The sequence below is a fragment of the Indicator indicator genome, chromosome 7 (genome assembly GCF_027791375.1).
Source record: "Indicator indicator isolate 239-I01 chromosome 7, UM_Iind_1.1, whole genome shotgun sequence".
NCBI classification, from domain to species: domain Eukaryota; kingdom Metazoa; phylum Chordata; class Aves; order Piciformes; family Indicatoridae; genus Indicator; species Indicator indicator.
The window spans coordinates 18,186,846-18,198,492 of NC_072016.1; the positions used below are offsets into that span (position 1 = coordinate 18,186,846).

The following is an 11,647-nucleotide window of genomic DNA, read 5'->3' on the forward strand; positions in this document are numbered from 1 at the left end:
ACTCTTCATGTGACTTTTTCTCTAGACCCTTGACCAGCTTTATTGCTCCAGCACCTCAGTTCTTTGTTGCAGTGAGTGGCCCAAAACTGAGCACAGTATTCAAGGTGCAGCTTCACCAGTGCTGAGTACAGAGGGACCATCACTTCACTACTCCTGCTGGCCACGTTATTTCTGATACAAGCCAGGATGCTGTTGGCCTCCTTGGCACACTGCTGGCACATATTCAGCCAGTCAGCTAACACCTCTGGATCCTCTTCCACTGGGCAGCTTTCCAGCTACTCTTCCTCAAGCCTGTAGCATTGCATGGAATGGTTACTGAAGTGCAGGACCCGTGACTTGGCCTTCTTGATCCTCATACAACTGGCTTTGGTCTGTCCAGATCCCTCTGTAGAGCCTTACTTCCCTCCAGCAGATCAGCACTCCCACTCAGCTTAGTGTTGTCTGCACACTTAATGAGGGTGCACTCAATTCTCTCGTACAGATCACTGATGACCTTTGGAAGCTCTCTGGCCAGTGACTACGTAAGTTTCTCTCTGTGCAGGGCTAGTTGCCTTCCTTGGAAAAAATGTGGTGCTTACATCAGGAGTTTATCAACCGAGCAGCTTTGTAGACCCCAGGGGAACAAATGGTTAAGGATTGGCTTTTCTCTGCCCAATTCAGTCCAGGCCTGGTACCGATAGCTGAAGGACGACTGTGGGCAGCCCTCCTCTGCCACCATTTCTGTAGGAGCTCTGTGATTCTTAGAACGCCCCTGATTTTTAGGTTATTAAGCACCCCTTGTTTCAGCTGCATGAACTGCAGAATGGCTCATTTACTAAGCACAACAACAGGCTCCTGTTTGGGCAGGATTCCACTGGCAGTCTGTGACTGACCTGGAGACCTTTGATATTTTGGCTGGCAGACTAGTTGTCTGTGCCCTGCTTGGTATTCTCCTGTAAAATATGCTCTAGGTTGTCTTTCTTTAGGAGACATTACCCTTCCTCCCACTTGTTCCTGAGTCTAAGCATCACTGTGAATGCTCTTAGCTGGAAGGTCCACCCCTTTCTGCACTAAGCATGCAAACCCACTACTCAGGGCTTCGTCACTGGACAGGGCTCTTTTCCTGCTCAGGAGGCAGCTCTGAGGTCCTGCCGCTGGACACATCTGCATTTCCAGCTTTGCTTCCTGGAGGGGACATTTTCAATGTACAGTACAACTGCATACTGACAACATCAACACAAGCAGGAGAGGCTCAAGATATTGGGCTGCTTTGGGCTGGTGTTTCCAGTGAGTCCTTGTAATGCAGCTTTTTGTGGATATTTTTGCCTGTTGTTATCCAGGAATGATGACATATTGGAGTAGTTTGTGGATTGTTCTGATGAGAAGAGTGCACTTGCCTGTACCAAGCCTCCCTTTTGATCTTGTTGATATTTTGATTTCCTTCTTGCCTTAGAAATTACATGGAGTTTTCTTTTTCCTCCTCTTTTTCAGAGACAAAGATTTATAGAGACATGGACCTTGAAAGAATCATTCGAGACACACTGACACACTTCATCCAGTCCCACATCCCTGCAGCAGACCTCAGGTATGTTGAGAAAGGAAAATCCAATATCTGGCTTGAACTCCACATTAATGGTCCCTCTACACACTATACTGAACTGTGTAGCCTTCGTGTACTTTGTGTTGCTTTTCCTTAAGTCAGATGCAGGATGCAGATGATTTGCACAGGCTCTGATGGGAATGCTCAAACAGCTATCCTTGAGCATTGCAATCAAGCAATGTCATGTCGTTGACAGCCAAGATGATTAATTTCCTGTCCAGTAATACACCTTTAGAATATGGGATTCCCTTCATTCCACAGTGCTCCCAAAGAGCTTTCTGAGCAGCATAATGGTATGTCAAGGCTCTGTCTCTTTTACCTCTGCCTGCATACAGAGTTACAGTCACCTTGAGGCTGACACATCAGCTAGTTTTCCAGCCGGTGGCAGCAGCAACGGAAGGATGGAGAGCAGCAAGCAGAGAACACTGCAGCCCACAGAAATTGTAGTTGTCAGAACGTGATGACCTTACCTGAAACACCAGTCAGCATAGAAAAGTCAGGGGTTGAGCTTTGGCATATTTTGGTTAGTTCACATGAAGCACCTACAGGAGCACAGCCCCTGGGCACACCCTGGGGCTTTCATTCAGTGCTGCACAGGAAGCAGGACAGCATGCAGTATTTTATCTGTAAAACGCTTCCTCCTCAAACATTGTTACCAGGCTTTACTGGTGGGATCTGCCTGTAAGATATAGTCCACAAAGGGCGTTCTGCTGATTTGGAAAGACAAAAGGTTAGGGAGAATGGGGATGGAAAGAAAGAGAGAGAAAAAATGGGCCTGTTAACGCTGCTGCCATGTCCTGTGTTCTCCATCTCCAGTGGGATGGATGATGTTTTCTTCTCTTATATCACGGGTGTCCTGGAAGAGCTGGGCTCACCAGAGTCCTCTGAGGAGACTTTTGACATGGACACCTTTCTGGAAATGATGGAGGCATATATTCCTGGTTTTGCAGAAATCCACAGGTACGTGAGTGTTACTGGTTTGTATGTGCACTGGGGGTGCCTGGACCTAAGCCCCTCAGTACCATAAATTCTTTTTGTTATACCCTCTTGAAGATATATTTGTACCAAACCTGTGCCATTATGATTCAGTCAGTCCTTGCCAAAATGCAGATGCTAATCCCAGTACAGTTTGCAAGTAGGTCTTTGGCCATCTGAAATACCAGTTTATTTTGTTGGGCTTCTCATTAAGCAGAAGTAGCCAAGTAGGATAGGCTACTGCTTTTATTCCTCACATTAATTATACAGCTTCTGTCTCTTGCAGTGGGGATATTTGTGAAATGATGTTCTCCCTCTCAGAAAGGCTTGGTGAAGCTCGCAGCAAAGGTGAGTTACACAAACAATTTTAGCACAAGAAGGTGTATTTTGCACATTTTCAGCCTTAGTGTTTGGAGTTGAACAATGTCACAGGATAAAATACAATCTATTTGCCACAGTTAGGATATCATAAGGTAGCCAGAATTAATTGATGAGTTTTTTTAATGTTCACTTAGGTTTTTTTATATCAACACATGGGAGATTTGAGTTATGTGGAATACTGTCCAAGACGTACTAGGGTGAAAAACACTTGACCAGATCTCCACACACCTCTGTTGAAATCAAATCCAAGCAATAAGGAAGAAATACCAGATAGAGGGCTGCTTGTTGAAATTATACTGTAGGTTAATTCTGAAAGTGAGGATTTTTGCCTGCTTCTGATAGCCATCTACCAGTGGGCAGCCTCTCTCAGGTGCATCATCAAGTAGAGAATCCAGCTGATTATGTATATCACCGCTAGACTTTGAGCATCCTCAAAGCTCACTTTCCACTGACCCATGAACCCTGGCACTAACGGAAAAAATCAGCAGTGATATGCTCCAGTTTGCATTATACAGGACTACAGAAGACTACACTATCCCAATGCCCCTGTCTAACCTCAGCATTCACAAATCAGGTGGATTGCTATATTAGTCAGTCCCAAAGGTACTTCCCACTAAAAGACAAATGAAGTGCCTAGGTATTACACCTTTCAGGACCACCAGTCCTATTCTTACCTAGTAATATCACTGCTGTCTTGCCAGAAGGCTACACAGTGTAGATAGTCCTATCTTTTGTCTTACTTTCTGCTTTCTTGAACTTGACAAAATCTACTGCTCTGCTCTGGTCCCCTGCAACATACCCTTTGAGGATCCTGATATAGCCAGAGTGTGGAAGGATAGTACCATCCCAGCTCTAGAGAGGACAGAACAAGGATGATGATTCTTACATTGACACAGAAAGAGCCTATAGAGATGCATCAGAGTAAACTGATCACAAGGTGTGCTGGCTTACATACAGCCTGGGGATTATCAGAGTGTATTCCTATATTTAAAATCAAAACCACACCTTAGTTCAAAGTTAGAGCAAACAACAGGGAGTTCTTACAAATGTAACAAAAATACTGTAAGTATCCACAGCCATAATTCTGGAGGATCAAGAACTGACAGGTAGAATTGAATTTGCAGGCAGCCCGTGCCTGGTAAGGCCTGAAAAGTTCAGTGCTTGGGCATTCCAGCACTGCCTTCCTGCGGGTCAGTGTGAGCAGAGCTGCAGCTGTCCCTGCTGAGGACAGGAGAAACAGTAGTGCTTTGTCACTTAAAGGGGATTTGCTTTTGCACATGATGCAGTAGCAGTTTGATGCCAACAGAAAGCTCTAGCCTTAGCGAGGCTGTTCCTCAGGAGATATCACTATGTCTTTAAGAAAAACCTGGCCAAAAGGTTGTGGAAAGCAGGAGCGAAGCACCCTCTGAAGACCTGACCAAGGGCCAGGAGCCTGGAGTTGGAGCCTGCAACGGGGAAGGGCTGTGCACTCTAACAAATGGAGCCGGGGCCAAGGTATGAGCAGCTTGCAGAGGAACAGGAGCACTGGGGACAGTCCACCACCACTGGGCCGCCAGCACCCCCGAGGGCATTTTCTGGCTCTTGAAGGAACCACAGCATAGGCTGTGACACAGCATCACAGGTGTCTGTGATCTCCTCCATTATACGGCCTGTCAGTAAGCAGAAAAAGATAATTATGTGCTGACAGAAGAGCATGAGCCATCGCTGTGGCTCATCTTTTCCAGCTGCTGGAAAGGATGAGGCAGAGGGATGATCGAGAGAGCCTGTCCCAGTGCCCTCAGAGATCCCACAGCAGCACCATGGGGATACCTCTGTAGTGCTAGCCAGGCTCCAGCCTGCTTCACCCTGTTCCCCTAGCCTCACTCCATAGTTTGACCTGGATCACCATTTCTCTCCCTGGCTATCATGCAGCACCTGAATGGGAAGCAGGCACATCTGGATGTCAGTCTCAAAGACACCAGTCCTACCCTCAATGACCTTCTATGCTGTGCACTTACTAAGCTATAATGGCACTTGAGTGAGAGAACCAAACAGTCCTGATCGTGCAGCACCATTCAGCATAACCTCTGCTACAGGCATCACGGCACCTGGCAGATGCTCCCCTACTCCTTCCCTCATGCTCTGCTTGTCTGATCTCTTCCTATTCTGCAGTAAAATCAGTGTCCACAACCTTCTAGCAAATCCTGCTGCTGTGCTTCCTTCTGATGTAGCCACAGGTCACTGCTGAGCAGTCCCTTCTCTTTCTGATCACATAACACTTCACAAGGTGAGCAGGATTTCAGGCATTCTCACTAGAGCATCCAGAACACCGACTCCTAGAGGTGCATAGCACAACCACACAGATGAGCCAGTTCATAGCAGCCCTACTGTAAAGAAAGCTGAAATACAAGGAGAGACTGAAAAAGAGTGATGCTTTGTCCTTGCAAAGATGCAGTCCTGTTAGCTTCATGAATTGAATTTAGTCACACTTTTAAGGAGAGCCTTCAGCTAAGGGCAAGCTGAATTTACTGACAATGTACAACCCTTTTCTGTATCCCTCTTCTCACTGTATTCCCAAACTTACCTTTGCCGCTTGCCCCAACTAGGAAGGCAATGACTTGAAGGATGGGGTGGAGCTGCTACTGGAGATGTTCCCAGCTTGTACTATGAGCCAGGCAGAGAAGGCACTTGCCATGGCCTTGGGGAACTTGGAGGAGGCAGTGCAGTTAATCGTGGACGAGAAGGTGGAAATTGGCCCAGCAGGTGCGAGTGTGAAGGTACTGTACCCTGAGCTAGGTGGCAGTGGGCAAGGTGCAGGGCAGAACCTGGGGACACACAGGTGTCTCAGCTGTCTGCTATAAGCAAAACCTGGTACCACAGAAACTTTCTGCACACTAAGCAAGAAAGGTCACTTAAAGCAACAGCCCCTCTCCCTCCTTTGGCTTTCTGAGTACAGGCTATGCCCACAGCTGAGTCAGCATGTCAGCAGAGCTGTCTGGCACCCTGCTTCCTGGCAACCCCTGGCACAGGGGCTGTTGCATTCCACTAGGCCAGCAGGGGATAGCTGTACAGCCCATGTATTGTGCTGCTTACACTCCTGCCCTGTCTCCTCCCAGGAACTGGCTCGGCCCCGCAGAGCACCCAACCACGAGGAACTGAAACAGGTTATCCTACAGAAGTAAGTACCCAGCAGCGAAGAACCCCTCATCCTGCTCTGAGTAATGGAAGAGGTGACAAGTTTGGGGAAGGTCAGAACAACACTGTGGTCTAAACAGAACTTGGAGTGTACAACATTTAGTAAGGATGCCATGAAGTTGATCTGGATGTAGCTGAACACATCCAAGCACACACACACACCCCCAAAAAAAAAAAAAAAAGTTTTTTTTAGAGCTCTGGCACAGAAACAGGTTATCTGCACCAGCCAGGTCATAGCACTGGATGTGTGTGAGGTTTCAGCCTCCGACAGGTATACAGTAAATCATGGTACTATCAGATGAGGTCCAGGTTAAAGTTTCAAGGCACAAACATCATGCTGCAGATCAGGTAACACATGGTGACTTGTAGAACTACAGCAATTCATTCATATCTCCATCCTTGGAGACAGTCCAAACAAGGCTAAAGATATCTTTAAGAGACTGCCTATACAGCAGTGCTGGGAAGATTAAATCTCAGTGGCTAAAAGTGTGAATTCAGTGCCTTTAAAGAAACCTCTCTGAAGTCCCCTATGGATTTCTTGCTAATGAAAGTGGTTTTAGATTGGGAAGGTGCTTTTAGATTGGTTTACCTTGATTCATTTCCAAAAGCATTGAATTCTCAATAGGAGAACCCACACTGTGGTTTCATTGATCTGCTTTAAGATCCTAGCAGGCATGCAGATGCCACGTGTCTGTCTAGCCATATCTTTTCCACAACTTTACTTCCCCCCCAGTGACAGAACAGTCAATGGGCTAGGGAAGATAAAGCAAGGCAAAATGACATCTGGGCAGAATCAGAAATCCCTATCCTTGCTTATCTCCTATGCAGGTTCGTTTCAGAGTAACATGCAAGGGAATAAAAAAGCACTGGCTGCTAGATATTGTTTCTGGAAATTTCATTTTAATGATATTTTGGCAACATCCTGTATTTTGAACATCACTCAAGCACAGGTACAGAGAGCAGATCACCACAGCTGAAGGTACACAGGAGCAACTATACTAACTACTGAGGGAGAAATTAAGGTCAGCTGTGCTGTCCACCTGCTAAACCAGCACCAAAGTCTCAATAGTAGTAACTCATTCAGCAGTACAGCAAGCAGATGCTTGGGCCCTGATGTTTCAGACACGTAGGGAATGAGGTGATGGCTTTTATGAAGTTGCTTCCAGCACGGACATGTTTCATAGTGAAATAGTAGGTAGAGTGTGAAAGGAACACCATCTCTTCAGGTCAGAAGCAGCCAGCTTGGTCCTATAATCTCACCTTGTCTCCTTTGGCTGCCATCACTTGGGCTGAGGAGGGGCAAAGTTGCCCCAACAGCAGAGCACACCAGAGCCTGGCACTTTTCTCAGTTCTACAGAAGCTATCAGCATTCCTAACAGCACAGGTTTTCAATACCTTTCACATATGGCCAAGGATGCTACTCCAGGAGAATCCTGATGGATTCTCACCAGGAGGATGATACGCCTCTTGTCCATTTCATCCCGAGGGGAACATCAAATGATCCTAGCTGCAATCTAGGCAAGCTGTAGCCACAAAGCAGCCATGTGAGAAAGGACATTGGCTGTGAGTAGCCCCATGTAATGCATGTTACAATATTCATTAAACTTTTCTTGTATTTCAGATATATGATGGTGGATAGTGCAGATGATCAGAAAACACATCGGCCAGCCCCGCCCAAAGAGGTAAGAAGAGCAGTCCCAGCTCACAAGCAGTTTGAATGCCCTTTGGCCATAAAGTTTGAAAACCAAGGTGCAAGTCCAAAAAAGTAACAGGGCAGGCCAAAGGGAGGACCATTCACAGAGCCCACTTGTCAGCAAGGAGGGAAGATTAGCTTAGTTAAGGTACTGCAGGGTCTGTCAGTTCCGACCACTCCTGACTAGCATGGTTCCTGCTCCCCTCCATCACACAGCTTCCTTTGCCAGCTGTGGCCAAGATTGCCAGCACAAAGGATGGGTAAAGCAGCCCACCTCCGTCTTCCTCAACCTGACCCCCAAAGCATAGCTCTGCTTCCGTTTGCACCCTCCCTTTCCATAGCAGTGTGGCTGTCCATCCACTTGGTGATAATATCTTTGCTCTCTAGGCTCCCAAGAAGTTGATCCGCTATATAGATAACCAGGTGGTAAGTACAAAGGGAGAGAGGTACAAAGACATCAAGAAGCCTGAGAGTGAGGAGATGAAGAGAACCTACATCAGCCTCAAACCAGCCAGGAAGTACAAGTTCCACTGACAGCCAGGTCCTCCTGCTCACCATCCTCCACCTTGGGATGGATATGTGGCACTAGGGATGAGGGGACTCCTCCACCTGCCACTAACTGGAACTAACCTGGGAGCCCAGACATTGCTTTCAGCTTCCTCAACTAACCCAAATGACAAGGAGGAGACTTCTCTCCTTGTGTAGCTGTCCCTTTGTCCCCAGAGGCACACTACAGTAGCTCTCCAGGGCCTGGACATTTTCTGCTGTTCTTTGCATGGGACATCTTTAGATCTAAGATTCGGCTTGTACTTTTGCAGCAAGCTTTTTACAAGTCTGTGTGCACTGCTGCTTTAAATGGAATTCCAGTGCTAATAAAGATGATGTGACTTCGTGTGTAGTTCAGCTGGAGCATGCACATTCTATGCAGACATGGTCTCCAGTCCCTCCTGGGGCCAAAGACTGAAGCAGAGTCATCCTTCATTGTGTTCACCACAAGATGTGACTATTTGGTTAACTGCCTAGCAGATAAAAGGCATGAGGCTGAACTGAATCAGGGCTAGGCTCTCCCTGCCAACATAACCTGCAGCACTCCATAAACTTCAGGTGACAGCACAGTCAGGGCTCCTGTCATTTCTCACCACTCTTGAGCACCAAAGCTGGAGCCACACAACACATGGCAGGATACAAGAGCAGACATGCGTGCTAGTGAAATACTCGGAAGCTGGAAGAAACCAATGGCAATGACCAGCTGCTTTCACAGACAGCAAAGCTAGGTTTGGCATGTTTCTATCAGTAAAACTGCAGTTGGGAGCGTGTTCCCCCTGAAAACTCCTGCTTTGTACCAGCTTAAACCAGCCCCCTAGGCCTGGACAGACACATTGCCTGCTCCATGGCCATGCCAGTCCTTTAGTTCCAGGATGGCCAGTGGCCACAGGCTGGAACTGGGCTCCCTCTGCCTTCCTCCTGAAACCCGTAAGAACCTGCCGCCTCCCAAGAGGAGGACTGGTGGCTTTTCTCCTTTCTTCAGATGGGCTACTGGCATGTCCTGCACACCCACCCCAAGAGATAGTCCTCATCAAACACTCCTGTTTCTCTACACAGCTGCCACTTGGAGATTTAAAATACAATAAATAATAAATCCTATCTATTAGCTGGCCTGGCCAAGGCCTGTTCAGCACCATGGTGTTCCCATGTCACTCTTTTCATGCCACTGCAGAGGGAGTTACTTCTCCACAGACACCAACAAAGCCCACTCGTGAACACCCAGTGACTGCTAAACAGCCCCAGAAGAAAGAGTGAGCCCCACTCGGGCCAGCCTTGTCAACACAACCAACCTCTCCCTCTGCACATCTCCACAGCAGCCAGTTCCGGCATCCTCCCAGGATCCCAGCATCACATCAGTCCTCCCTCCCTAGCAACAGCAGTTCTAGATCTGGAGGTTGATGAAAGGGGCAAAGCCAACAACGTCCTGCAGGAGAACTAGAGCCCTCTGCAGTGGAGGCTCCACATCCAGCTCCACCCCACGGTTTCGGAGGATGCTCAGGCTGGACTCAGCCACATTGTGGCAATGCTTCACCTTCAGCGAGCGCAGCTTGGGACAGTACTCAGCCAAAACCCTGCCAAAAAAGGAGATCACATGCAAGTTGCAAGGTAGGACTCCTATGTGCACCACTCCTCTACTCCCAGGAGCCCAGTACTCAGCACTGTGCAACACATGTACCATCCTTCTGAAGCACTACCCTGGTGGTCTGAGAGAAACTCAAGGGACATAATTGGATCCCAGACCTACCCACCATGATATGGTGAAAAATTTGCTGTTAGTAGCCCACAGCATGAGGAAATCTGAATTTTCTTTCCAGGTCTCCTCCCCACCCCAGACACTTGCCACCCCCACCCCAGCTCATTTCTTAGTACCTGATGGAATCATTCTTGACTCGCAGACACCCCGTGAGGTCCAGGTGCTCCAGCTCGGGGCAGCACCTGGCAATCTCCTCAACAGCCACATCACCCACATTGGCATTGACAGCCAGTGACAGAGACTTGAGCCTGCTGCACTTTTGCACTAGGTAGCAGATGGCCTCGTCCTTCAGCTGGCGACAGGCTGTCAGGTCCACAGCCTCCAGTGTCTTGCAGTGGTCAGCCAGGCTGCGCAGGGACAGGCTGTCCACCCACTCACAGTGAGCCAGGGAGAGCCGGCGCAGGTTGGGGCAGCTCAGCGAGATGGCCACCAGTGCATCGCGACTGAGCTGGGCACAGCCCTTCAGCTGGATCTGGTGCAGGTGGTAATTCTGCCTGATGACTGGGAGCAGCTCCCTGTCCGTCAGCCAGTCAGAGCAGTTTTGGAGTGCCAGCTGCTGCAGTACTTCATTGTCCTTCAGCAGGTTAACAAAGGCAGCTCGTGGGATGGCAGGTCCAATCTGCATGGGGGAACCCAGAGAGAATGAGACATCCACCAGAGTTTCATATCAGTCTGATCCTCAACAAGTATTCTCTCCTCTCTTTCACTGTGACAGTGGTGACCAAAGCCACCCCACCTCCTCATCCCAGGGCAACCCTGCCATTATGCTCTTCTCCCCTCATATCAGAATTACTGTCACAAGCTAGAAGACACTCTGGCTTCTCCAACCCCCATCATCCCTGCACTTTACACATTTGTAATAAGCTCTATACGTCTGCCCTCCAAAAACTCTTTGCTAGACCACTCTGTCCTCAGAACAGTAGCTACTCCTATCATTCCAAGTTCCAGGCAGTGCCTCCTAGAGCCAGCAGAAGCTTTCCCTGAAGACCAGGCAGAGAGTTCTCTCCTGTCAAATCCACTCTATTGCACAACCTCCCTGAGGTACCACAACAGGCCATGACACTCCAGAGCTGACTTGTGTTCCTGCGAGTCAGTGCCCCATGATGGCCTGGGTGGAGCTTCCAGACTCATTCCTCCCAAGGCCTCTTGCTAAAGACACTGGCATTGCTGGGCCCTGAATCACTGCCTCTCCTCTCTGAGCCACATCTGTCCAGCCTGACACCCAAGACATTAACCCATGTCCCTGAGCAGAAGCCAGCCTCCTTGCCAGCAGTTTCTTCTGCCCATATAGTCAGATGCTCCCTTGTTAGCTCCAGAGCAGTAGGACATCTGTGTCTCCCCTTGCCTTGGAGCCATCTAGTACCTGGCTTGAGTCGAAGCAGCGCATGTTGGCCAGGTACAGCTGGATGAGAGACTGGAATGACTTGCTGACCCTCTGCAGGCTCAGGAGTTGCTGCAGTGGCAGATGACAGAGGATATGTGGAACCAAGATGTCTTCCCAGGGCAGGTCCAGGAGACATCCCCTGGCGGGGGTCAAACTCATCAT

The 11,647-nt window shown here is 48.5% G+C and overlaps 2 protein-coding genes across 2 annotated transcripts; one reads left to right on the forward strand and one right to left on the reverse strand.

Annotated features, from left to right (window-relative positions):
- The first annotated feature begins 1,490 nt into the window (after nucleotides 1-1,490).
- Nucleotides 1,491-8,374, forward strand: CUEDC2 (CUE domain containing 2). Its single transcript, XM_054382612.1, has 8 exons — nucleotides 1,491-1,564; nucleotides 2,396-2,539; nucleotides 2,841-2,902; nucleotides 4,296-4,429; nucleotides 5,521-5,691; nucleotides 6,031-6,092; nucleotides 7,731-7,791; nucleotides 8,190-8,374. The coding sequence occupies exons 1-8, from the start codon at nucleotides 1,491-1,493 to the stop codon at nucleotides 8,334-8,336; spliced, it is 855 nt and encodes a 284-aa protein (XP_054238587.1). The 3' UTR covers nucleotides 8,337-8,374.
- Nucleotides 8,375-9,708: 1,334 nt separating this feature from the next.
- On the reverse strand, nucleotides 9,709-11,647 carry FBXL15 (F-box and leucine rich repeat protein 15). The gene is made up of 3 exons (XM_054382610.1): nucleotides 11,465-11,647; nucleotides 10,218-10,720; nucleotides 9,709-9,919 (listed from the first exon to the last, which is right to left on the reverse strand). Exons 1-3 carry the CDS (start codon nucleotides 11,645-11,647, stop codon nucleotides 9,730-9,732), a joined length of 876 nt encoding a protein of 291 aa, XP_054238585.1. The 3' UTR covers nucleotides 9,709-9,729.

Excerpts from the sequence above, each read along its gene's own strand:
- CUEDC2 (XM_054382612.1), top strand. The coding sequence starts at position 1,491 with ATGGACCTTGAAAGAATCATTCGAGACACACTGACACACTTCATCCAG. Across the intron at positions 2,540-2,840 it reads GGTTTTGCAGAAATCCACAG|TGGGGATATTTGTGAAATGA; the intron begins GTACGTGAGTGT and ends TGTCTCTTGCAG. Across the intron at positions 6,093-7,730 it reads AAACAGGTTATCCTACAGAA|ATATATGATGGTGGATAGTG; the intron begins GTAAGTACCCAG and ends CTTGTATTTCAG.
- FBXL15 (XM_054382610.1), bottom strand. The coding sequence starts at position 11,647 with ATGATGAGTTTGACCCCCGCCAGGGGATGTCTCCTGGACCTGCCCTGG. Across the intron at positions 10,721-11,464 it reads GCTGCTTCGACTCAAGCCAG|ATTGGACCTGCCATCCCACG; the intron begins GTACTAGATGGC and ends TCCCCCATGCAG. Across the intron at positions 9,920-10,217 it reads GTCAAGAATGATTCCATCAG|GGTTTTGGCTGAGTACTGTC; the intron begins GTACTAAGAAAT and ends CTTTTTTGGCAG.